Source organism: Oncorhynchus masou, chromosome 14, assembly GCF_036934945.1.
Source record: "Oncorhynchus masou masou isolate Uvic2021 chromosome 14, UVic_Omas_1.1, whole genome shotgun sequence".
NCBI lineage: Eukaryota > Metazoa > Chordata > Actinopteri > Salmoniformes > Salmonidae > Oncorhynchus > Oncorhynchus masou.
The window spans coordinates 4201993-4229603 of NC_088225.1; the positions used below are offsets into that span (position 1 = coordinate 4201993).

The window sequence follows — 27611 nt, forward strand, 5'->3', positions numbered from 1 at the left end:
ATAGGTCACAAATATTGAACTGGGCCTATGTGTTGACCTATGGGCCTAGTTCAATGTTTTTGTTTGACTGAGTACGTCGTCTCACCCGTAGAGCTTCGGGTAGGAGAAAATGATGGCTGAGGCAGGGGTCATGGAGATGTTTTCAGAGCAGGAGCTGACCTGCTCCATCTGCTTGGACCTGTTCAACAACCTCGTGTCGACGCCCTGTGGACACAACTTCTGCCAGGGTTGCATCGCAAGCTACGTTGCCTCCAGTTCCACCTGCACCTGCCCGCTCTGCAAGCATCAGTTCCCCCTAGTGGCCTCAGCTCAACATCAACCGAGTTTTCGCCCATATCGCTGAGTAATTCAAAGGAGCTCGCTACACCACGGCAAATCCGCACATGTTGGACATGAAGACACCAGGAGCCATGGCCAACAGCAACCTCTTTCTGGAGGAGATGATCAAATGTGACGTGTGCACAGGGAAGAAACAAGTGCCGATCAGCTCGTGTTTGACCTGCATGGCATCCTACTGCGAGGCCCATGTGCAGCCTCACCTGAACACGCCCTTCTACGCCAACCACCAGCTCCTGGAGCCCCGGGGACCGCTTTGTGGCCGCACCTGCCCACTGCACCACCGGCTTTTGGAGGTGTACTGCCGCACGGACAAGATCTGTATCTGTGTGCTGGAGGAGCACCGCACCGTGTCCGTGCAGACAGAGTCAGCAAACAGGTGAGAAGGCAAAGCATCTTTCACATCAGGCTCTTGGAGCACACACACCTTCAAAACTTCAATGGCCCACGCAGCTCAAAGATGCTTTTTGTGCCAAGGTTATCGTCTGAAGGCTACTTAAGGGTGTGGTGTGTTTCTTGGGGTTGGACCTGTTCCTTAAAGAAGTATCATTCCATTCTAGTTCTGTGGTTGGTGTCTGGTGTTTTATTTAGGTTACTTTTTTTATATTACAACTTGCATTTTGATTGAACCTTTGAAAGACTGAGTATTGGCCACTAGTTTGTATGTCATAGGGGCGTCTTAGCTTCTTGCAATGCAGATGACATAGATGACACCTTTTTGTAAACAAGCCACTAAAATCCCTTTGCAATGCAGATTTTACTCTAAAGATTGTCTGAGATGATGTTGTCTTGATTATGTTCTTGTCTAAGATGCATCCACATTTCTAATGTAAACCACTTGCATAGAAACAGTGACTGGGTATTTCTTTGGTTTGCTTTCAGATAACTGTAAATTCCTGAACCAAGAGGGTAGAAAAGTGATTGTGAACTGTGGGACTTTACAGATTTAGCAACACATTTCCATTCAATGACTGCATCACAATTTGACAGCTACCGGATGCACTATATTTTAATAGTCATTAAATATAACATATGATCCTCCTTTGGTTCTGAGCAGAAAACAAAGGAACAGCTCATCGCTTAAATGTATCTGAGAAAATGGGCAGCTCCCATTGAGGCATCACTGTTTTGAAGTACTCAATTTCTTCTACTATTTCTGAGTTGACAAACGAAGGGTGCGACCTGGAATGTGTTACATAAAGCCAAGGTTTGATTTAGTGCCACCTGCAGTTATGGAATGTTTACTCATGAGTAGCAATCATTGGTGGATTCCTCCTGATGACGCAGATGGAATATTTGTATTTTATTTGACTTGGCAAGTCAGTTAAGAACAAATTCTTATTTACAATGACGGCCAAACCCGGACGACGCCGGGCAAATCGTGCGCCTCTCTATGGGGACTCCGAATCACGGCAGGTTGTGATACATTCTGGATTCAAACCAGGGTGTCTGTAGTGAAGCCTCTAGCCCTGAGATGCAGTGCCTTCTATTGCTGTGCCACTCAGGAGCCCAAAATCTTGTGATCCTTCCTTAACCTATAGGAAGACATACAAAGTCAAAGTCCTCAATGGTGCTAAAATGGGCTTTTGGGCACTAGAGTCCTCAATATCTCTGTCAGGCATCTGACCAAAAACATGAGCAATTTGACATGATTTAGGTCTAATCTTCTGGATAATGGGTTTGGCTCAAGGCAAATGAATAACATGCATGATTTTGTTGTTGTTGTTGAATGAATGTACTTCATTGTGTTATCTGCTGTGTGTGTGTATATGGCTATTTCAAGAGCAATGTTTTTCTATTTACATCTAAAAATATATATTTTTTAGCACTTCACAAAGCACGTTTTACTTAAGTGTTCCCTAAGAGCCTGTTTAAGCAGCAGCAGCAGCAGGCCAGCAGACTTGTCTAGTTAGGACAAGTAGTGAACAGACATGATGCCAAATCTACTCTCAATGACACTGCATTCACATAATTGGTCTCTTTGTCTCTCATCCTCCATCTCTTTTCTGTCCTTTTGTCTGTCACACAGAAACTCATTGGGAAGACAGAACTAGAGATTCTGAACAGTATTGAGGGGAAGCGCCTCCGTCTGAATGAGCTCAGGAGCCGACTGGAGACCGTCGGGGTCGGCAGCTGATTCACAGGCCCCAACGTTGTATCAACATTGTGTCAGATCTATTTGACCCCTTCCCTAAACCCCTCAACATGTCGGGCTTCATATTCACCAGATCACGCTACCACTCCCTCTAGTGTTAGGAGAACGTACCCACAACCATTACTCCCACTGCAGTGGCGATTAGCAGGTCAAGACAGTCTGTGTAGTCAACCGAAAGGATGTTTGCCATACCCCTGTTATGATACATTATGGAAAATACTCAATTAAAATGTAAAAAAAAAACACATTAGGTTTGAATCACACATTTTTCAGTTGGCAGAATGTTTTCTCTTTGACCTGCGATCACAATAATGACCACAACTGGAGAGAAAGAAACTGACCTTAAATCAGCATCAAGGAGCAACTTAATCCTACTGTTTTTTTTCTAGAACTATGCACGGGGCGAGCTGTCGGAGGTGGAGCAGTTGCTGGGGGAGCTGAGTCCCTCGGTGGACAGGATCCGTGATGAGCTGGTGGGCGGGATGGAAGAGAAGCAGGCGTCTGTGGAAACAAGGGGGAAGGGGCTAGTGACATGTTTGGAGGCGGAGCTTAGCCAGCTGCTGGTGCGGCAATCCAGATTGGAAGCCCAGGTCACATCTGATGACCACATTTGCTTCCTCCAGGTATGGAGGGAATGTGTTTTTAGCTGAGGCACCTTTTATCATTTGTGGGTGTCTGTTGTAGCAATTGGGTGGGGTTCACACTTTGAGGGCGATGGGACCTGCACCGGGTGTGCCACATATACGTTCCAATGGCCTCTAAGTGCAAGCTATAAGAGATATTACCAGAGTCCATTCCACTCATGTTAAACTCTGAACTGTAAGTCTTTCAATTGAACATATCTGTCAATGCCTGCCTTCAAACCACTGAGTTTTGAGGATGCGAGTGCCCCCCCTACGGGCAGACTCTGACACCCAGGAGTTGGATGCTGAGGCAGAGGTGTCGCTGCATTTCTCTCTGGGGGAGGGGAAGGTGGTTCTGGGAGAACTGAAGAAGAGTATGGCTCAAATCCGCATGGGGGAGGTGCACTCCCGAGTCTCCAGTGAGTAGCACCATCACTTTCGTTGTTTAAAACAATCCTCTAATCACCGTAGTCATATCATTATGTATTATCCTTTTCAAAATGAACAGTCAGTTACCAAATATTCATAATGGTAGTTTCATTTTTTTCTTCCTTATGATCATCTACAACATTATTATTTTGTAAAGTCATAAGTTGTTCCCCTACTGTGGTTTTCGGGTGAAGTTTCTCATAAATTACTGAGTTGATGATACATATTGAGACAGGAATTCTGCTGAGTCACTCTGAAAGTCAGCCTAGTCTGCAAGCAGTCAAAATACTATTCCAACTCAAATACCTCATGCCAATAGAACTCATTCCTTCCGTCATCCATTCCTGTGGTGCAACATCGGCCTGGCAAAGAATGAGTCATTGACAAAAGTGGGTTGTAAAAAATACCAGGTGGAACATGAACACACAAGAAAGGAAACACAACCTATCACACCTGGCCTGATAAAGTAGAATGCACTGTATGTTGAGGACTGACCTATTTGTTTTTTAAAAATAACACAGTGCGCGTGTGTTACAGTTACTTCCCTAAGGGAGAGCGACAGTACGACCAGTGTACAGATACTACGGACCACTAAGAGTCAGTGGTCTCTACGAGGTGGGTCAATTTAAATTGTGTCATAAATATATATATACACTGTTCAAAAAAATAAAGGGAACACTAAAACATAGTTGAATGTGCTGACAACAAAATCACATGATCAATGGAAATCAAATTTATCAACCCACGGAGGTCTGGATTTGGAGTCACACTCAAAATTAAAGTGGAAAACCACACTACAGGCTGATCCAACTATGATGTGATGTCCTTAAAACAAGTCAAAATGAGGCTCAGTAGTGTGTGTGGCCTCCACGTGCCTGTATGACCTCCCTACAACACCTGGGCATGCTCCTGATGAGGTGGCGGATGGTCTCCTGAGGGATCTCCTCCCAGACCTGGACTAAAGCATCCGCCAACTCCTGGACAGTCTGTGGTGCAACGTGGCGTTGGTGGATGGAGCGAGACATGATGTCCCAGATGTGCTCAATTGGATTCAGGTCTGGGGAACGGGCAGGCCAGTCCATACCATCAATGCCTTCCTCTTGCAGGAACTGCTGACACACTCCAGCCACATGAGGTCTAGCATTGTCTTGCATTAGGAGGAACCCAGGGTCAACCGCACCAGCATATGGTCTCACAAGGGGTCTGAGGATCTCATCTCGGTACCTAATGGCAGTCAGGCTACCTCTGGCAAGCACATGGAGGGCTGTGCGGCCCCCCCAAAAAATGCCACCCCACACCATGACTGACCCACCGCCAAACCGGTCATGCTGGAGGATGTTGCAGGCAGCAGAACGTTCTCCACGGTGTCTCCAGACTCTGTCACGTCTGTCACATGTGCTCAGTGTGAACCTGCTTTCCTCTGTGAAGAGCACAGGGCGCCAGTGGCGAATTTGCCAATCTTGGTGTTCTCTGGCAAATGCCAAACTTCCTGCACGGTGTTGGGCTGTAAGCACAACCCCCACCTGTGGACGTCGGGCCCTCATACCACCCTCATGGAGTTTGTTTCTGAAAGGAGGACCCAGAGTTACCCTTGCTGCAGAGGAGTTACCAGCCTCAGACATTGCAGACATTAATATAAATGCTCATGTTTTACACTTGGTCATTGGAACCTTCCCATTATTGCAGTGGCCTAAGGTGAGGCCTCACTATAGTCCCTGGTTCGTATCCAGGCTGTGATTGGGAGTCCCAGAGGGCGGTGCTAGGCCCATCATTGTAAATAAGAATTTGTTCTTAACTGACTTGCCTGGTCAAATAAAAACATCACTACAGCTACAAAAAGTGCTGTTGATTCCAGCCACGAGAGGGTGCTGGAGTACAAGAGCAGCCTTTTCCTCATCTCTGCTCTTGGACAGCCATTATGTGCAGGCGCAAACCCAGCACTTCATGAGTCGTATCATGCACCAAACTCCCAACATTGACAAATGCGAAAAGATCACGTATACTGCGTCACCATGGTTCAATTATAATGGAAAGCGTTATATAAACCAGCATTATATTGTGTCGGTCCATGGCAATGAACAATGCATCTTTGTTCAGCTGCTCTCAGATTTTTCAAAGGATCCTGTCAGTTGGATCCTAGCCACTAAAGTGAGTATGCATGGTTCATTTGAAAGGGTTAATTAATTTCAATAAACTTAATCACCACTGGCAGCCTGAGATTATTAAATTCCCAATAACAGAACCTTGACTGGTTAAATGGGTCTGAGTTTACTGTATCAAAGTTTTATGGGAATAACCCATTATGGCCTCAACATTTCTGAACACAGCTAAACTGAAAGCATCTTGATGAATTCATAGTACAATTAAATGTTATATTGGCTGTATAACTCAGGGTAGAGTTTGGTTATAAAATAATGTTGCAGGCAGCAGAACGTTCTCCACGGTGTCTCCAGACTCTGTCACGTCTGTCACATGTGCTCAGTGTGAACCTGCTTTCCTCTGTGAAGAGCACAGGGCGCCAGTGGCGAATTTGCCAATCTTGGTGTTCTCTGGCAAATGCCAAACTTCCTGCACGGTGTTGGGCTGTAAGCACAACCCCCACCTGTGGACGTCGGGCCCTCATACCACCCTCATGGAGTTTGTTTCTGAAAGGAGGACCCAGAGTTACCCTTGCTGCAGAGGAGTTACCAGCCTCAGACATTGCAGCCCAAATAAATGCTTCACAGAGTTCAAGTAACAGACACATCTCAACATCAACTGTTCAGAGGAGAGTGAATCAGACCTTCATTGTCATATTTCTGCAAATACGCCACTACTAAAGGACATAAATAAGAAGAGACTTTCTTGGGCCAAGAAACACTTGCAAATGTGGAAACCTGTGGAAATCCGTCCTTTGCTCTGAGTCCAAATTTTAGATTTTTGGTTCCAACCCCCTTGTCTTTGTGAGACGCAGAGTTGGTGAATGGATGATTGCCGCATGTGTGGTTCCCACGTGAAGCATGGAGGAGGTGTGATGGGGCACTGTCCGTGATATATTAAGAATTCAAGGCACACTTAACCAGCATGGCTACCAAATCATTCTGCAGCAATACTCCATCCCATATGGTTTGTGCTTAGTGGGGCTATCATTTGTTTTCAACAGGACAATGACCCAAAACACACCTCCAGGCTGTGTAAGGGCTATTTGACCAAGAAGGAGAGTGATGGAGTGCAGCATTAAGCCATTACAGCATTAAGTCTTCTTGGGTATGACGCTACAAGCTTGGCACACCTGTATTTGGGGAGTTTCTCCCATTCTTCTACTCTCAATCTATGTCAGGTTGGATGGGAAGTATCGCCGCACAGCTATTTTCAGGTCTCTCCAGAGATGTTTTTATCTGGTTCAAGTCCGGGCTCTGGTTGGGCCAATCAAGGACATTCAGAGCCACTCCTGTATTGTTTTGGCTGTGTGCACAGGGTTGTTGTCCTGTTGGAAGGTGAACCTTTGCCCCAGTTTCAGGTCCTGAATGCTCTGGAGCAGGCTTTCATGAAGGATCTCTGTACTTTTGTTCCGTTCATCTTTCCCTAGATCCTGACTAGTCTCCCAGCTGAAAAACACATCCCCACAGCATGATGCTGCCACTACCATACTTCACTTTAGGGAAGGTGCCAGGTTTCCTTCAGACAACTCTTGGCATTCAGGCCAAATATTTGAGTCTTGGTTTCACTCAACCAGAGAATCTTGTTTGTCATGGTCTGCGAGTCTTTTGGGTGCCTTATGGCAAACTTCAAGCAAGCTGTCATGCCTTTTACTGAGGAGTGGCTTCAGTCTGGCCACTCTACCATAAAGGCTTGGTTGGTGGACCTTCAATGCTGCAGAAATTGTTCGGTACCCTCCCCCAGATCTGTGCCTCGACACAATCCTGTCTCGGAGCTCTCTAGGGCTTGGACTCTAGGGCTTGGACTTAAAACTTTTTTTTTCATTCTGTACTCACACATACTTCTATTTTAAACATGTCTAAATGTTTCTTCTCCCTCAGATCTAAAAAAAGATCAAATCAGGTATGTCTGTCTGCACTCTTGGAGCTCTTCACGCCAAAGATGATTTTTTGTCTTAAGGTCTCGAACCCTGATGACCACATTTGCATGCTCGTCCCCACTGAAACTTTTGTCAGTATCACTTTCTTAGTTTCTTTGTGTCTTTTCATCTCAGGTGAACGTGGGTGAGAATAAAGACTGGAAGGTGGGTGTGGTGTGGGAGTCAGCCCAGAGGAAAGGGCTGTTTGACATGAGCCCTAATAGCGATTACTACGCCCTCTGGTGGGGGTGCACCCACCTGCGCGCCCTCACCAAGGTTAAGGCATCGGTGCGCCTCCCCAGAGTGGATGTCTTCCTGGATTGTGAGGAGGGTCAGATGACCTTCTATAACATCAAGACTCGCTCGGTGGTGTACCACTTCAGCGTGGCCGAGTTCTCTGAGAGGACGTTTCCTCTGCTGTGGACAAGGAGGTGCCCCTGGCTCTCAAGATCACAGTGTGCTTGAGTGAGAGGATAGGTTGAGATAGATGTGTGTGATTATGAAAGTAAACATGTTTTAGGGTGAATTTGCTTGATGAAAGTGTGGTTAGCTTGGATGAGTCATACCGAGGGAGTTTGATTAGGTGATGTTGTGGCGAAATCTGCACGGAGCCTTCTCCGTGCACTGCCACTTTAAGAGCGCATGAGCACTAAATATTAAATATTAAATATTTTAAGGTGAATGTGCTCGAAGATGAATGTGATGCAATTTAATAGTGGGTGTGGGATTGTGAGACTGATGGAGGGAGGGGACAAAGAGAAATGGAGGCATATGCAGTGAAAATAAGTTGGAGAGAAGTCTCATCTCTACATTTTGCCTGTGACCTCCAATTCAACTGTTGGCATTATATCCAGTACCCATTGCACACACACTGGTTCACAATGTACTCATTCACTGAAAGGAAGGTGATGGGACTAAACACGTGTGGAATCTTGGAATTACTTCATGGTCACAAATCAGTAAGTCATGAAATCACAATGGTACACTTATTTGTCACAATTTTCTCATATTTGTGTCAAAATGGTTTAGCCTAAGGTTCTTATTTATGTTGGTGGATAGGTCCTTTTGAATATCTCTTGCATTGTTCAATGTTTCACATTAACTCAGGGTTTCACAAACTTGGTCCTTGGGACCCTAAGGGGTACAATTTTTTCTTCTTCTTCCAAGTATGCACCACACAGCTGATTCAAATCAACTAATCAAGCTTTGACCATGTCCTACAGCTGTGTTGTGGTAGGGGAAATGCTGCACAAAATACCTTTGTTCTATACCTGGAGTTGAATTTTGTCCTGTTTGCAGCATTGTGTAATGCATTCATGTGCTACCATTGTCAGAGAATTATGGTAGATGATGATCATAGACATTTGATGAATCACCATCCTTACACAAATCAAGTAGAAGGCTGTGAAAGATACCAATATCTTGTGTGGCTATTTACAGCCCTTGACAGTGGGTTGCTTATTTATTGAGTGGCAATATTGCTTGTTATTGTCTGTCGTTCTGTCCCAATATGTATATTTTTAACAATAGAAATGTATTGGGGGAGGGTTGCCTCAGCTATTAATATAAATGCTCATGTTTTACACTTGGTCATTGGAACCTTCCCATTATTGCAGTGGCCTAAGGTGAGGCCTCACTATAGTCCCTGGTTCGTATCCAGGCTGTGATTGGGAGTCCCAGAGGGCGGTGCTAGGCCCATCATTGTAAATAAGAATTTGTTCTTAACTGACTTGCCTGGTCAAATAAAAAACATCACTACAGCTACAAAAAGTGCTGTTGATTCCAGCCACGAGAGGGTGCTGGAGTACAAGAGCAGCCTTTTCCTCATCTCTGCTCTTGGACAGCCATTATGTGCAGGCGCAAACCCAGCACTTCATGAGTCGTATCATGCACCAAACTCCCAACATTGACAAATGCGAAAAGATCACGTATACTGCGTCACCATGGTTCAATTATAATGGAAAGCGTTATATAAACCAGCATTATATTGTGTCGGTCCATGGCAATGAACAATGCATCTTTGTTCAGCTGCTCTCAGATTTTTCAAAGGATCCTGTCAGTTGGATCCTAGCCACTAAAGTGAGTATGCATGGTTCATTTGAAAGGGTTAATTAATTTCAATAAACTTAATCACCACTGGCAGCCTGAGATTATTAAATTCCCAATAACAGAACCTTGACTGGTTAAATGGGTCTGAGTTTACTGTATCACTGTTTTATGGGAATAACCCATTATGGCCTCAACATTTCTGAACACCGCTAAACTGAAAGCATCTTGATGAATTCATAGTACAATTAAATGTTATATTGGCTGTATAACTCAGGGTAGAGTTTGGTTATAAAATAAACCTTTAATTCAATAAAGCCCCATTGACATAAATTGTAGTTTGTATAGACGTTACAATAATTATCATTCAAGTTCATATTTTATTTAACATAATTCATATTGCAGTCATTGTGAACAGCTGGGATTTCAATATACACAATAGAATTGTAACATTGTAAGCCCCCCCCCTCCTCCCAATGAAATCTAACGCCCACCCCACCCAGAAAACCATAACAAAACTAAAAACATCTCCCAATCCCACAACAGCCCTGCCTGCATTACTGATCCTGTCAATCTATGTCTGTGTCAATCCTGTCAAGTCAGTCAGTCCTCTGCCAGTGTGTCTATGGCCTGTATTATGCATCTGGGTTGGTATAAGTACCTGTCTGAATCACGTGTGCGCATGTGATAGCATATGCCTTGCGTGTCAGTAGGCATGTTGTTGAGGCGTGTGTGCATATATATATGATAAGTTTCGCCACCAAGCATGGGTTCGATCCGTCAGGTTCAGAGCTCTCGTAATCGAGAGGCCTCGCATAGTGTTCAAAACATACAACGCGATCCTTTAGTAAAAGGGAGGTGTCTAAGTGCGTATCTCGGTTGTGTGTTTTTGTCCTTGTCCGCGAGTGGGAGGATCAGTTGGCATGTCTATCTCCGCAAAATAACAACTGTGGGCATCAGCGTAGTGGCAATATACCGATTCTCTGAGCGACATTCACTGACCATCCAAACCTGTCATCTTTACCTTCGGACCCCCTCCCTTCCTCCGAGTGAACCCCCCCCCCAATACTTTCCCCTCCCGGCTCCATCGGCCCCCTCCCTCCCCGACTGCTCAAGTTTGTGTATCAGTCAGTGTCTCAGCGTGTGTAAACGGTAATGCGTCTTGGGGGGAAAAAAGAAAAAAAAGAAAAGCGACATGGGCAAGGAGCTATTTGAGACACCGCTCAAAATACGTGGCGCCAACATAGCCCCCCCGCAGCGACCGCTGGACATTCTGCTCAAAGAGCCGTCGGTTTGTCTGCAGGACCTCCGCCGCCTCTTTGTTCAAGGGGTCCTCTGGATTTGGCTCCTGAGGAGGAGTAGAAGGGCGTGGTTATTTGCCAGGTGTTCCTACCTGCTCCAACCAGTCGACCAATCTTTCAGAATCTGAAAGTCATAGCCATTATACAGTGCATTCGGTAAGTATTCAGACCCTTTGACTTTTTCCAAATTTTGTTACGTTACAGGCCTGTTCGAATATTGATTACATTGTTTTCCCCCCCTTCATCAATCTATACACAATACCTCATAATGACAAAGCAAAAACAGGTTTCTGGATTTTTCCCCCTCTCTAGTTAAAAAAACAAAACAAAAACAGAAATATCACATTTACATAAGTATTCTGACCATTTACTCAGTACTTTGTTGACATCTTTGGCAGCGATTACAGCCTTGAGTCTAATTGGGTACGACACTACAAGCTTGGCACACCTGTATTTGGGGAGTTTCTCCCATTCCCCTCTGCAGAGCCTCTCAAGATCTGTCAGGTTAGACGGGGAACGTCGCTGCACAGCTATTTTCAGGTCTCTCCAGAGATGTTCGATCTGGTTCAAGTCCGGGCTCTGGCTGGGCCACTCAAGGACATGCAGAGACTTGTCCTGAAGCCACTCCTGTGTTGTCTTGGCTGTGCACAGGGTTGTTGAGGTCCTGAATGCTCTGGAGCAGATTTTCATCAGGGATCTCACTGTACATCTTTCCCTCGATCCTGACTAGTCTCCCAATCCCTATCAGTGAAAAACATCCCCACAGCATGATGATGCCACCACCATGCTTCAACGTATGGATGGTGCCAGGTTTCCTCCTGATGTGACGCTTGGCATTCAGGCCAAAGAGTTCAATCTTGTTTGTCATGGTCGGAGAGTCCTTTAGGTGCCTTAAGGAAAACTCCAAGCGGGCTTTCATGTGCCTTTTACTGAGTGGCTTCAGTCTGGCCACTCTACCATAAAGGCCTGATTGCTGGAGTGCTGCAGAGATGGTTGTCCTTCTGGAAGGTTCTCCCATCTCCACAGAGGAACTCTGGAGCTCTGTCAGAGTGACCATCGGGTTGTTGGTCACCTCCCTGACCAAGGTCCTTCTCCCCAGATTGCTCAGAGTTTGTGCCTTGACACAATCCTTTCTCAGAGCTTTACGGACAATTCCTTCGACCTCATGGCTTGGTTTTTGCTCTGATATGTACATGTGTGTGCACCTTTCCAAATCATGTACAATCAATCAAATTGTAGAAACATCAAGGTTGATCAATGGAAACAGGATGCACCTGAACTCAATTTCTTGTCTCATACCAAAGGGTCTGAATACTTGTGTAAATAAAGGTATTTTTAATACATTTGCAAAAATGTCAAAACCTGTTTTTACTTTGTCATTAGGGGGTATTGTGTGTAGATTGATGAGGAAAAAACAATTTCATACATTTTATAATAAGGCTGTGACATAACAATGTGGAAAAAGCCAAGGGGTCTGAACACACTGTACATCCTGCTACATTCCTGATTCTAAGCATGGTGCACAAGGAAGAGTAATCAAACTTGGCTAGGCAAAATTGGAAATAGAATATCCCTGTACTCACTAGAAATAGATACTGTAGTCCATATATGATGGAGTTTACTGTCAACACAGGCTTCCAGTCCTCTCTGTAAGAGAAAAATAGATGTTTAAAGACACTGCTCAGTATAATAGTCCAAATGTGGAAATCTGTAGTCATTCTGAATGATCAAATGAGACAAGGTAAACAAAGTGACCACAGTGCAGGTGGTGTACCTCAAGATATTTAGGCAGACATTGCCCTCCAGGTCAATGTTTGGGTGGTACACCATTGTCTCACACTTGACCTTCGGGGGGTCATGAGGGTAGCCCTGTCCTACCTGGAAAACAGAGCAGTCACAAGAAGTCAAAGGAGGATAATCTCTGACCTTATATCCATTCCCTTTCTTTCGATTTACAACCGTGTTATTAACATGCTTACCATCAACATTGTTAAAGGCATGATCGGGAACTTTGGCGACTACTAAGTTTTTTTTGTTTTTTTTTTAAACCTCCCGCTTTGGCCTGAATGTGTCGATGTGTAGTTCATACATGCATAATCTATGATCTGAATTACTGTCTTACCTCAATTAGCCACGAAATCCCTAGTTTGAAAGTGACTGTTTTTCTGGAAGCTGTATTCTAGCATTTTCCCCCCACGTGAGCCAGCCCCTAGCAATTTGAGATCAAGCCAATGAACTTCAGCCCTCGCCATTTAAGTGAGAGCTAGCAAGACACACACATAGCCGAGCCAGAGAGAGAACAATGACGTGGTGCAAATATCTTCATTTACCCTGAGTGTACAAAACACTATGGACACCTGCTCTTTCCATGGCTTAGACGGACCAGGTGAATCCAGGTAAAAGCTATGATCCCTTATTGAGGTCACTTGTTAAATCCACTTCAAATCAGTATAGATGAAGGAGAGGAGACAGGGAAAATAATGTTTTTTAAGCCTAGAGACAACTGAGACATGGATTGTGTATGTGTGCCATTCAGAGGTTGAATGGGCAAGACAAAAGACTTACAGTGGCCTTCACAAAGTATTCATAACCAACTTACTGCACATTTTGTTGTGTTACAGCCTGAATTCAGAAGAGTAAAAAAAAAAATGTGCATAACTATTCACACCCCTGAGTCAGTACATGTTATAATCACCTTTGGAAGTGATTACAGCTGTGTCTAAGAGCTTTGCACACCTGATTTGTATAATATTTATCCATTATTATTTTCTAAATTCTTAAAGCTCTGTCAAAATTGGTCATTGCTAGACAACCATTTTCAAGTCTGCCATAGATTTCCAAGCAGATTTAAGCCAAAACTGTAATTCGGCCACTCAGGAACATTCATGGTCTTCATGGTAAAGCAACTCCAGTGTAGATTTGGACTTGTGTTTTTGGTTATTGTCCTGCTGTAAGGTCAAGTCATCATCTCCCAGTGTCTGGTGGAAAGAAGACTGAATCAGACTTTCCTCTAGGATTTTGCCTGTGCTTAGCTCCATTCCTTTCTTTTATATCCTCCTTAATGATTTCAAGCATACCCAAACCATGATGCAGCAACCACTATGCTTGAGAATATTTTAGAGTGGTACTCAGTAATGTGTTGTATTGAATTGACCCAAAACATAACACGTTGTATTTCGGACAAAAAGTTCATTGCTATGCCTCATTAAAAAAAAAAGGTATCACTTTAGTGCCTTATTGCAAACAGGATGCATGTTTGTTATTATGTACGGACTTCCTTCTTTACACTGTCAATTACGTTAGTATTGTGGAGTAACTACAATATTGTTGATCCATCCGCAACTTTCTATCACAGCTTTTAAACTCCGCAAAGTCACCATTGGCCTCATCGTGAAATTCCTGAGTGGTTTCCTTCCTCTCCGGCAACTGGGTTAGCAAGGACGGCTGTATCCGTGTAATGACTGGGTGTATTGAAACACTATCTGAAGTGTAATAAATAACTTCACCATGCTCAAAGGGATATTCAATGTCTGCTATTTAAAAAAATAAAAAAACATTTACCAATAGGTGCACTTTTTTGTGAGGCATTGGAAAACCTCCCTGGTCTTTGAGGTTGAATCAGTGTTTGAAATGCACTGCTTGACTGAGTGACCTTATGCACTGCTTGACTGAGTGACCTTACAGATAATTTTATGTGTGGGGTACAGAGATGAGGTAGTCATTCAAAAAGCATATTGAAACACTATTGTTGCACACTGTCAGTCCATACAACTTGTGGCTAGTTAAGCACATTTTTTACACCTGAACTTGCTTGCCATAAGAAAGGGGTTGAATACTTGACTCTTGCCATTTCAGCTTTCATTTGAATGAATTTGCAATCATTTCAAAAAACATAATTCCATTTTGACATTATGGGGTATTGTGTGTCGCAAAAAAACCTCACTTGTAATCCATTTTAAATGTAAATAGTTTTCTAAACGGGGTGCCAAGCGCACCGATTTGTGCCAAGAACTGCAACACTGCTGGGTTTCACCCGCAACAGTTTCCTGTGTGTATCAAGAATGGTCCACCACCCAAAGAACACCCAGCCAACTTCACACAATTGTGGGAAGCATTGGCGTAAACATGGGCCAGTCAGCTGATGTTCTGAAACAGCGGCAAAATCTGGACCCCTACAAATCAGCCAGGCTAGACAATCTGGACCCTTTCTTTCTAAAATTATCTGCCGAAATTGTTGCCACCCCTATTACTAGCCTGTTCAACCTCTCTTTCGTGTCGTCTGAGATTCCCAAAGATTGGAAAGCAGCTGTGGTCATCCCCCTCTTCAAAGGGGGGGACACTCTTGACCCAAACTGCTACAGACCTATATCTATCCTACCCTGCCTTTCTAAGGTCTTCGAAAGCCAAGTCAACAAACAGATTACAGACCATTTCGAATCCCACCATACCTTCTCCGCTATGCAATCTGGTTTCAGAGCTGGTCATTGGTGCACCTCAGCCACGCTCAAGGTCCTAAACGATATCTTAACCGCCATCGATAAGAAACATTACTGTGCAGCCGTATTCATTGACCTGGCCAAGGCTTTCGACTCTGTCAATCACCACATCCTCATCGGCAGACTCGATAGCCTTGGTTTCTCAAATAAATGCCTCGCCTGGTTCACCAACTATTTCTCTATGTCAAATCGCAGGGCCTGTTGTCCGGGCCTCTGGCAGTCTCTATGGGGGTGCCACAGGGTTCAATTCTTGGACTGACTCTCTTCTCTGTATACATCAATGATTTCGCTCTTGCTGCTGGGGAGTCTCTGATCCACCTCTACGCAGACGACACCATTCTGTATACTTCTGGCCCTTCTTTGGACACTGTGTTAACAACCCTCCAGACAAGCTTCAATGCCATACAACTCTCCTTATGTGGCCTCCAATTGCTCTTAAATACAAGTAAAACTAAATGCATGCTCTTCAACCGATCGCTGCCTGCACCTGCCCGCCCGTCCAACATCACTACTCTGGACGGCTCTGTGGACAACTACCTAGGTGTCTGGTTAGACTGTAAACTCTCCTTCCAGACTCACATAAAAAAAATCCAATCCAAAGTTAAATAGGAAGCCAATTCTAGATTTCGCAACAAAGCATCCTTCTCTCATGCTGCCAAACATACCCTTGTAAAACTGACCATCCTACCGATCCCCGACGGTGTCATTTACAAAATAGCCTCCAATACCCTACTCAATAAATTGGATGCAGTCTATATCACAGTGCCATCCGTTTTGTCACCAAAGCCCCATATGCTACCCACCACTGCGACCTGTACGCTCTCGTTGGCTGGCCTTCGCTTCATATTCGTCGCCAAACCCACTGGCTCCAGGTCATCTACAAGACCCTGCTAGGTAAAGCCCCCCTTAGCTCGTTGGTCACCATAGCAGCACCCACCTGTAGCACTCGCTCCAGCAGGTATATCTCTCTGGGCACCCCCAAAACCAATTATTCCTTTGGCCGCCTCTCCTTCCAGTTCTCTGCTGCCAATGACTGGAACGAACTACAAAAATCTCTGAAACTGGAAACACATCTTCCTCACTGGCTTTAAGCACCAGCTGTCAGAGCAGCTCACAGATCACTGCACCTGTACATAGCCCATCTATAATTTAGCCCAAACAACTACCTCTACCCCTACTGTATTTATTTTGCTCCTTTGCCCCCCGTTATTTCTCTCTACCTTTCACATTCTTCCACTGAAAATCTACCATTCCCGTGTTTTACTTGCTATATTGTATTTACTTCGCCACCATGGCCTTTTTTCGCCTTTACCCCCCTTCTCACCTCATTTGCTCACATTGTATATAGACTTATTTTTCTACTGTATTATTGACTGTATGTTTTTTTTTACTCCATGTGTAACTCTGTTGTTGTTGTACGTGTCGAACTGCTTTGCTTTATCTTGGCCAGGTTGCAATTGTAAATAAGAACTTGTTCTCAACTTGTCTACCTGGTTAAATAAAAGGTTAAATAAATCTTTTTTTTTTTAATGGTCCAGTGCAGCCATTTTTATCTCAATATAAAATAATTTCTGGGTAACAAATAAGTACCTTACTGAGATTTGTTTTCAATTAAAATGGTAAACTTGAAGCCAAACAGCTTCCTAGCAAAGAACAATTTCTCAAGCAATAATTTTTCTAGGACTGTTCTGAGTGGAGGGGGAAATGAAAAACGAGCTGTTATTGGAATTAAGGTTGGGAAATCCTTTTGTCAATAGTCTATTAACCAATGTCCACCTAGTGATATCACCATGCAGGCCAAAACTATGTCCCACTAAAACAGGCTGTCTTTTCAAATCAGCTCTTATATTAAAAAGGGCATTATAGCTTTCACGGAATTATTCCATCATAGTGTTGTCCATTTATTAGGCACACCACCCCGTTCATGAAAATGGTTTGCTCCTACAGACAGTGAGTCACGGAGTGCTATATAAAGCAGGCAGACAGGCATCAGGGCAGGCATTTTGTTACTGTTTGATTGAACTTTAGAATGGGCTAAATGAGTGACCTAATCGACTTGAGCGTGGTATGATCGTAAGTGCTAGGAGCACCGGTTCCAGTATCTCAGAAACGACTGTCATTTCACAAACGATAGTGTCTAGGGTTTACCGAGAATGGTGCAGACAAACAAAAAACATCCCGTCAGCGGCAGCCATGTGGGTGAAAAGCGCTCGTTGAAGGGAGGTCAAAGGAGAATGGCAAGAATCGTGCAAACTAACAGGCGGGCCACAAACGGCGCTGTACAACAGTGGTGTGCAGAACGTCTTCTCGGAACTCACAACTCGTCGGACCTTGTCACGGATGGGCAACTGCAGCAGACGACCACACTGGGTTCCACTCCTATCAGCTATAAACAGGAAGCGCCTCCAGTGGGCACGTGATCACCAACACTGGACAATTGAGGAGTAGAAAAACATCACCTGGTCCGACAAATCCAGGTTCCTGTTACTGATGGCAGAGTCAGGATTTGGCATAAGCTGCATGAGTCCAAGGCCTCATCCTGCCTGGTGTCAACCGTACAGGCTGGTGGCGGTGGTGTAATGGTGTGGGAACTGTTTTCCTGGCACGCATTAGGTCCCTTGATACCAACTGAGCAACATTTGAACACCACACCTTGTAGAATCCATACCCCAAAGAATTCAGGCTGTTCTGGAGGCAAGTGGGGCTCTGACCCAGTAGTAGGTGGGTGTACCTGGCCACTGAGTATAAACTCAACAAAAAAAAGAAACGTCCTCTCACTGTCAACTGTGTTTATTTTCAGCAAACTTAACATGTGTAAATATTTGTATGAAAATAACAAGATCCAACAACTTCGACAAAAATCGAACAAGTTCCACAGACATGTGACAAACAAATGGAATAACGTGTCCCTGAACAAAGGGGGTTCAAAAGTAATAGTCAAAATCAGGTGTGGCCACCAGCTGCATTAAGTACTGCCGTGCATCTCCTCCTCATGGACTGCACCAGATTTGCCAGTTCTTGCTGTGAGATGTTACCCCACTCTTCCACCAAGGCATCTGCAAGTTCTCTGACATTTCTGGGGGGAATGGCCCTAGCCCTCACCCTCCAATCCAACAGGTCCCAGACGTGCTCAATGGGCTCGAGATCCGGGCTCTTTGCTGGCCATGGCACAACACTGGCATTCCTGTCTTGCAGGAATTCACGAACAGGACGAGCGGTATGGCTGGTGGAATTGTCATGTACCACATGAGGGAGGAGGATGTCTTCCCTGTAATGCACAGCGTTGAGATTTTCTGCAATGACAACAAGCTCAGTCCGATGATGCTGTGACACACCGCCCCAGACCATGACGGACCCTCCACCTCGATCCCGCTCCAGAGTACAGTTCTCGGTGTAACGCTCATTCCTTCAACGATAAACGTGAATCCGACCATCACCCATGGTGAGACAGAACCGCAACTCATCAGTGAAGAGCACTTTTTGCTAATCCTGTCTGGTCCAGTGACGGTGGGTTTGTGCTCATAGGTGACATTGTTGCTCAGTGATGTATGGTGAGGACAGGCCTTACAAGCTCTCAGTCCAGCCTACTGCGGACAGTCTAAGCACTGATGGAGGGATTGTGCGTTCCTGTTGTAATTCGAGTATTTGTTGTTGCCATCCTGTACCTGTACCGCAGGTGTGATGTTCAGCTGTACCGATGTTGTTACACGTGGTCTGCCACTGCGAGGATGATCAGCTGTCCGTCCTGGATCCCTGTAGCGCCGTCCGTCCTGGCTCCCTGTAGCGCCGTCTTAGGCATCTCAAGGTACTGATATTGCAGTTTATTGCACAAGCCACATCTGCAGTCACCATGCCTCCTTGCAGCATGCCTAAGGCACGTTCACGCAGATGAGCAGGGGCCCTGGGCATCTTTCTTTTGGTGTTTTTCCAGAGCCAGTAGAAAAGCCTCTGTTTTCATAACTGTGACCTTAATTGCCTACCGTCAGTGTCTTAACGACCATTCCACAGGTGCATGTTCATTAATTGTTCATGGTTCATTGAACAAGCATGGGAAACAGTGTTAAAACCCTTTACAATGAAGATCTGTGAAGTTATTGTTATTGAAAGACATGGTCCTGAAAAAGGAACATTTCTTTTTTTGCTGAGTTTATATATAAAACACAAGGAAATCAAGTTTCTGACTGCAATGGGCCTTTAACCATTCAAAACTGACATTAAAAACGTTGGATACCAAATTGTGACCCTAAAAACATCACAAAACAATAGTTATCAAGCAGGTGTAATGCCATTAACAACAGTTTTGTGTGACAGTAAAGCAAGGGTGTAGTGACTCATGTCGTCCCGATGTATGTCCACCCACATTAAGCCCCCTTACCTTAAAGCTGAAGACAAACTTTCCCCCTTTGTAAAAGCCCTAAAAAGAGAGAAAATAACCTGAGAATGTGTTTACATATGGGTTTCTATGAATGCTGTTCATAGCCTGTTTGGTGGGTTGGCAGGACATGATGTCAATGTACAGCGCTAAATAATACATTGTGTACAAAGTATTTATCTTTGGATATTAGTTGATAAGCAACCACGTTAGCATTCGAACCCATTCATTAGTTGCAACGGTACAAGTGTGAGTACAATAGTTAAATGTCTAATAAACACATATGACATATGGAGGATTCTCTCTGACAAGTAGCTACAGATTGTTTCAGGAAAGAGTGAAGACCTCGTCTGGTGAGATGATGAGTTTGAAGTTGAGCAGATCATCTTGGTCGGGGAAGACGATCTCGCACGTCTTTGGGAGGTTCAGCTCATTGATGTCTGCGAGGAGAAAATGTATGTCTCAGTGAATAGCAGTCGTTTGCATCGATTTCCCTTCAGTTGCATGCATGAAACCTGCCTGGCAGAAATATGAAAACTAAAGTCTTCTTATCCGCTTTTTTGTTTTTTAACGGACAGAAAGTGGCATGTAAATGCGATTGAAGAAGGCACCTGAGCAGCGCAGTCCAATGAACACAGTCCAATGATCCCTTCTGAAGTGCTGGGGTGATCCCACACCTGTGGTGGTATTTTCCCTCTCACTCTGAGGTCTTTCAAACTGTAATGGTTGCCCTGCAGTATTTCCTATATTTTGCTTTGAATAACAACAATCTTTTTCTACAAGTTTAATATGCGAACAGAGTCCGTTCACTTCAAATGGAGGAAAACCAATGTGACTATGTTGTGCTCCTCGAGCCTAAAAGCTAAACAACATTCTTTAGGTTTATAGGTCCCGTTGGTTTTAGGCGGCCTTCATCCACTATGAAATGGAGATTAGTTTAGTCTTTCAAAATCATGGCTTGAGTCAAAAGCCAACTGGATATCTTATATGGGGTCTGTGGTGTTACAAGGTTCATGAACCAAACAACTGAGCCATTGGAACAAAATCACCACACTCATCACAGGGGTGGTTTGAATTTCATTATCCAAGTATCTGGGAAAACATTTGTGTACATGGTTGTGGGGGGCTTTTCAAAACATGGTGCATATGTCTTTTCACAGCATTTCCTCATTTTGGATAGCTGGAAATGTCACATACACTTTTGAATCAATGTTATTAGCTAAAGACCTGCCTTAACAATTCTGTAACTACTTTATAAGGCTGAGATTATAAAACAATATTCATATTTCTTGCCATTCAACTCCCAGTCAGTCTTGTCACGTGTTCTGTCATGAAAGGTATGGAAAGTTGAACATGTCTCACATTAAATAGCCTATCTCCACGTTGTACACATTTACTTTGTGACAAACAGTTTACTCCTGCACACTGGCCAGAAACTGTTTGTAACCTAGGTAAGTAAGTAAGCGTGGCAATCATCCTGGCTAGTGATAGCTATTCTGACTTGAAGTAGCTAACTAGCTGCTGACTAATGAAAATCAACGGTTACTTTTATGTTACTTAATAACATCAATAGTGATATCCACAATAGTGGAAGACACATTTGTGATATCTTGTTGAATAATGAACAACTACATCCACGTTTTTGAGCTAGTTAGCATCAGACCGAAGTAGCTAACTAACTTCATCTGTTTAATGGGTATAGCTACTGGAAGCTTATGTTTTCTCTTCTGCACAAACTGCTTAGTGGCATATCTAAATTGAAACATTGATAACTTGGCTAACTACTGAACAAATAACGTTATACAGTATGTTAGCTAGTTATCTAAGTCACTTAACTAGTAGGGCAGATGAACTAACTAACAAGAAGTGCTGTGCATATGAGTTGACTCCCTGGCTTCACCATCTTCTGGCTGCGACGTTTGAATTTTGTTTTCATAATAGCTAGCTAGCTAACGTTAGCCAGATGGCTAGCTAACTAATTAGCCAACTAGCTAGCTCAACCTCCTATGACAAAACACACTAGTTTTAGTTGTGTCTTTATTTATTAACCATGTGGACAGACACGCTAATTAAACAAACATGTCCATGGTTTAAAAATAAACCATCTGATTTTAAAGAAGCCAGTTAGCCTACCTTTCTGTATTCGAAGCTGGGCCGCGCTTGCTTTTTTACCCCCAGCTCCTGTTCTGTTTCCTCCAGCAGATTCCTCGTCTTTCTTCTGCTGCTTCAGAGAAAAGAGCTTAATCATCTTCAATTAGTTTATTGAAGATCTATGTTTCAGGTCCTTCAATTAGAAACAGCTCTTTGTCTTAAATTTATGGAGGGAGTTATGACACAGTACAGCACCGTAATGTTGTTGGAGCCGGTGCGTCTCAGCTACAATATCGGAAGACAAGCTGATAGCCTAGCTCGGTAGCACTGCTGCGTGAGACAGTAACGTTACGATGCCAAGGTAGCGAATGAAGGAAGGGGGGAGTTCTGAAAGAACGGTGGAGGTACCCAAACTGTACCAGTTTGTTTCTGTTAATATGAAATCATAGGATATTGCCTCGTTGGGCTACTCATATTCATAAGCTTTATTTAATTTACACTCATATTGGAGGGTTAGAGACTGCATATGTTCATATTTTCTGGTTGCGGAACAGCACCCTGAAGTATTCAAAGACAAAACAAAACAGAAACTATTTGATTCAGATGTACAATGTTAAATCAGTGTTGTACATAGCTTACACAAAATAATAATGCACATATGTATTTGCAGCACCACACCAGACAGTATTTTGTCTATCAGGCAAGAACAATATGCTTGGAAAATGATTGAAAAAAATATTTCTCACATTTAATTATGAGTAGCTCACTATGAGTCATAAAAAATGAATGGTGGAAAAGTTTTCCCATAGGGGAAACAAGGGCTGTGTTTCGTGTAGGCTTACCCTGGAGTGACATTTTGATAACTGTAATTCACTTTAGGACAAGGAGACTTATCAATGTATTTACCTGCCAAAAAATTAAATGCTAATTAGCTGATATTGTGACTATCATAAAGAACTACAAATGCCATGATGATCTGGACGAGGTTGCCAATTCAACGCAAAGGTAAGAATCTCTGGATTAACAATCTAATGCTAAATTTAGCAATGAATAAATTGGCTACATTTCTTTTAAATTGACAGCTCTGTGAACTGTCTTGTGCAAGTTTTAAGTTGACACAATACCTGTTACCAAAGGTGTCAGCTAGCGATGACATGCAGGGATTTGTAGTCTTGCATGATGTCTACTTTGATATTAATGAGCATTTTTTAATCTGAGTAATAGAGACAAAAATATTGTTGTCACCTTGTCCAAACAGAGATTTACATGCTAATCAAAATGTCATGCCAGGGTAAGCCTGCAGGAAACACAGTCCTTATTAAGTGTTTATAAAATTCCCTGTCGAAAATCAATTGGAATCATTTCCCTGTTTGACCGCTAGGTTTTATGGGTATTATGACACCTATATAACTGATGTGTGTCTGTGTGTTCCTTCAATTAGATACAGCAAGGTCTGCGGTCATCTGCCTTTGGCCTAATGGGCTCCCGAGTGGCGCAGCGGTCTAAGGTACTGCATCTCAGTGCTTGAGGCATCACAACAGACACTGGTTTGATTCCAGGCTGTATTACAACTGGCCGTGATTGGGAGTCCCATAAGGCGGCACACAATTGGCTCAGCGTCGTCCGTGTTAGGGTTTGGCCGGGATAGGCCATCATTGTAAATAAGAATTTGTTCTTAACTGACTTGCCTAGTTAAATAAATGTTAAATAAATAATAATAATAATAATAAAGAGAAGGAACCCAGACTTCATCAAAGAAATTGGAAACACAGACATTGTCATCCTGCCAGAAACATGGTATAGAGGAGACAGACTCATCGGTTGCCCTCTAGGTTACAGAGAGCTGGTAGTCCCATCCACCGAACTACCAGATGTGAAACAGAGAAGAGACTCAGGGGATATGCTAATTTGTTATAGAGCAGACCTAACCCACTCTTAAATTAGTCGAAACAGGAACATTTTACATCTGGCTAGAAATGTAATAAGGAAATTATCTCAACAGAGAAATGTGTCCTGTGTGAATTTAAGTATCTCTAATTTTCTCTTTCTTTCTCTCTCTCGGAGGACCTGAGCCATAGGACCATGCCTCAGGACTACCTGACATGATGACTCCTTGCTGTCCCCAGTCCACCTGGCCGTGCTGCCGCTCCAGTTTCAACTGTTCTGCCTGTGATTATTATTATTTGACCATGCTGGTCATTTATGAACATTTGAACATCTTGGCCATGTTCTGTTATAATCTCCACCCGGCACAGCCAGAAGATGACTGGCCACCCCACATAGCCTGATTCCTCTCTATGTTTCTTCCTAGGTTTTGGCCTTTCTAGGGAGTTTTTCCTAGCCACCGTGCTTCTACACCTGCATTGCTTGTTGTTTGGGGTTTTAGGCTAGGTTTCTGTACAGCACTTTGAGATATCAGCTGATGTACAAAGGGCTATATAAATACATTTTATTTGATTTTATTTGAAATGTCCTCATGTGTGCTACCCATATCCCACCAATAGAATCCCCATACTTTAATGATGACAGCTTCTCCATCCTAGATGGTGAGAACAACCATTTCCAGGCCAAGGGACATGTACTAGTCTGTGGTGACCTAAATGCCAGAACTGGACAAGAACCTGACACTCTCAGCACACAGGGAGACAAACACCTACCTGGAGGTGACAGTATTCCCTCCCAAATATGCCCCCTTAGACACAACTATGACAAAACAACCAAGAAAATGTGTCACAACTCCTGCAGCTTGGTCGCACGCTGGGTCTGTACATAGTCAATGTTTGGCTTCGAGGAGATTCCTATGGTAGGTACACCTACAGCACATCCATTGGCAGCAGTGCTGTAGTTGGGTGCTATAAAAAAGATAATCAACAACATCAACCACTGGAGCCACTGCCTGTTCACCCCATTATCATCCAGAAGGAGAGGTGCATCTAAGCTGGGACCGAGTGATAGAAGCTATTTTTCAATCTCAAGGCCAAACAGCCATCACTAGCACTTCAGAGGCGGCTGCCTACAGACATAGATTAGGAATCACTGGCCACTTCTAGAAATGGATCTTTAGCCACTTTAATAATGTCTTCGTCTCTAGCATTACTCATCTCATCTGCATAAACTGCAATCCACACTATTCTACAGTATCTTAGTCACTTTTCAATTGTGTTTACATATTGCATCAGCCATTTCATATGTATATACTGTATTGCATTCTATACTAAACGACTGACTGTTAAACAGCCATCTCCAGCACATCAGAGGCTGCTGCCTATAGACAGATTAGGAATCACTGGCCACTTTAAGGACATGAAACACTAGCCACTTTAATAATGTCTCTGTATCTTGCATTACTCATCTCATATGTATAAAATGTACTCTATACTATTCTACGGTATCTTAGTCAATTTAATTGTGTGTAAATATTGCATCACCCATCTCGTATGTATATACTGTATTTTATACTATGCCACTGTGTTTAGTCCAATGCCACTCTGACATATACAGTTGAAGTCGGAAGTTTACATACACTTAGGTTGGAGTCATTACAACTCGCTTTTCAAACACTCCACAATGTCTTGTTAACAAACTATAGTTTTGGCAATCGGTTAGGACATCTACTTTGTGCATGTGTAGCCGATGTGAAATGGCTAGCTAGTTAGCGGTGGTGCACGCTAGTGGCGTTTCAATCGGTGACATCACTTGCTCTGAGACCTTGAAGTAGTGGTTCCCCTTGCAAGGGTCGCGGCTTTTGTGGAGCGATGGGTAACAATGCTTCGAGGGTGACTGTTGACGTGTGCAGAGCGTCCCTGGTTCGCGCCCAGGTCGGGGAGAGGGGACGGACGTAAAGTCTATACTGTTACACATGACACAAGTCATTTTTCCAACAATTGTTTACAGACAGATTATTTCACTTATAATTTACTATATCACAATTCCAGTGGGTCAGAGGTTTACATACACTAAATTGACTGTGCCTTTAGACAGCTTGGAAAATTCCAGAAAATTGTGTCATGGCTTTAGAAGATTCTAATAGATTGGAGGTGTACCTGTGGATGTATTTCAAGGCCTACCTTCAAACGCAGTGCCTGTTTGCTTGACATCATGGGAAAATCAAAAGAAATCAGCCAAGACCTCAGAACAAAAATTGTAGACCTCCACAAGTCTGGTTCAACCTTGGAAGCAATTTCCAAATGCCTGAAGGTACCACGTTCGTCTGTACAACAATAGTACACAAGGAGAAACACCATGTGACCAAGCAGACGTCATACCGCTCAGGAAGGAGACACGTTCTGTTTCCTAGAGATTAATGTACTTTGGAGCGAAAAGTTCAAATCAATCCCAGAACAACAGCAAAGGATCTTGTGAAGATGCTGGAGGAGACAGGTACAAAAGTATCTACATCCACAGTAAAACGAGTCCTATATCGACATAACCTGATAGGCCGCTCAGTAAGGCTGCTCCAAAACCACCATAGAAAAGTCAGACTAGGGTTTGCAACTGCACACGGGGACAAAGATCATACTTTTGGGAGAAATGTCCTCTGGTCTGATGAAAGTTAAAAATAGAACTGTTTGGCCATAATGACCATCGTTATGTTTGGAGGAAAAAGGGGGAGGCTTGCAAGCCGAAGAACACCATCCCAACCGTGAAGCACAGGGTGGCAGCATCATGTTGTGGGGGTGCTTTGCTGCAGGAGGGACTGGCGCACTTCACAAAATAAATGGCATCATGAGGAAGTAAAATCATGTGGATATATTGAAGCAACATCTCAAGACAGTCAGGAAGTTAAAGCTTGGTCGCAAATGGGTCTTCCAAATGGACAATGACCCCAATCATACTTCCAAAGTGGCAAATGGCTTAAGGACAACAAAGTCAAGGTATTGGAGTGGCAATCACAAAGCGCAGACCTCAATCCCATAGAAAATGTGTGGGCAGAACTGAAAAATCGTGTGCGATTAAGGAGGCCTACAAACCTGACTCAGTTACACCAGCTCTGTCAGGAGAAATGGGCCAAAATTCACCCAACTTATTGTGGGAAGCTTGTGGAAGGCTACCCAAAACATTTGACCCAAGTTAAACAATTTAACGGCAATGCTACCAAATACTAATTGAGTGTATGTACACTTCTGACCTAGTGGGGATGTGACGAAATAAATAAAAGCTGAAATAAACCATTCTCTCTACTATTATTCTGACATTTCACATTCTTAAAATAAAGTGGTGATCCTAACTGACCCAAGACAGGGAATTTTTACTAGGATTAATTGTCAGGAATTGTGAAAAACTGAGTTTAAATGTATTTGGCTAAGGTGTATGTAAACTTCCAACTTCAACTGTATGTATATATATTCTTAATCCATTCCTTACTTAGATTTACGTGTATGTTGTGAAACTGTTAGATATTACTTGTTAGATTTTACTGCCCTGTCGGAGCTAGAAGCACAAGTATTTCTCTGCCCCCCAATAACATCTGCAAAACACATATGTGACCAATAAATGTGATTTAACATTTCAAATGTCCTTCAGTGTAACTGTCCGGGTTGAAGATCGAATAACAAAAGTGTTTTTAAAATGTAGAAATTCATCCTAAAAATATAAATTAACATCCATGGCTTAATTGTGTTAGTGTTTGCAACAATATATAGGATAATGGGCAACATACTGTATCAAAAAAAATATTTTAAAACTTGAATAACCTTTGTCTGGCT

The 27611-nt window shown here is 43.4% G+C and overlaps 1 protein-coding gene and 1 pseudogene across 1 annotated transcript; one reads left to right on the forward strand and one right to left on the reverse strand.

Annotated features, from left to right (window-relative positions):
- On the forward strand, positions 1-27387 carry LOC135553985 (E3 ubiquitin/ISG15 ligase TRIM25-like; annotated as a pseudogene).
- LOC135553986 (NEDD8-conjugating enzyme Ubc12) lies at positions 9926-22273 on the reverse strand. The gene is made up of 6 exons (XM_064985964.1): positions 21949-22273; positions 20161-20255; positions 19819-19857; positions 12722-12825; positions 12531-12594; positions 9926-10994 (listed from the first exon to the last, which is right to left on the reverse strand). Exons 1-6 carry the CDS (start codon positions 22061-22063, stop codon positions 10854-10856), a joined length of 558 nt encoding a protein of 185 aa, XP_064842036.1. The 5' UTR covers positions 22064-22273; the 3' UTR covers positions 9926-10853.
- Positions 27388-27611: the final 224 nt, after the last annotated feature.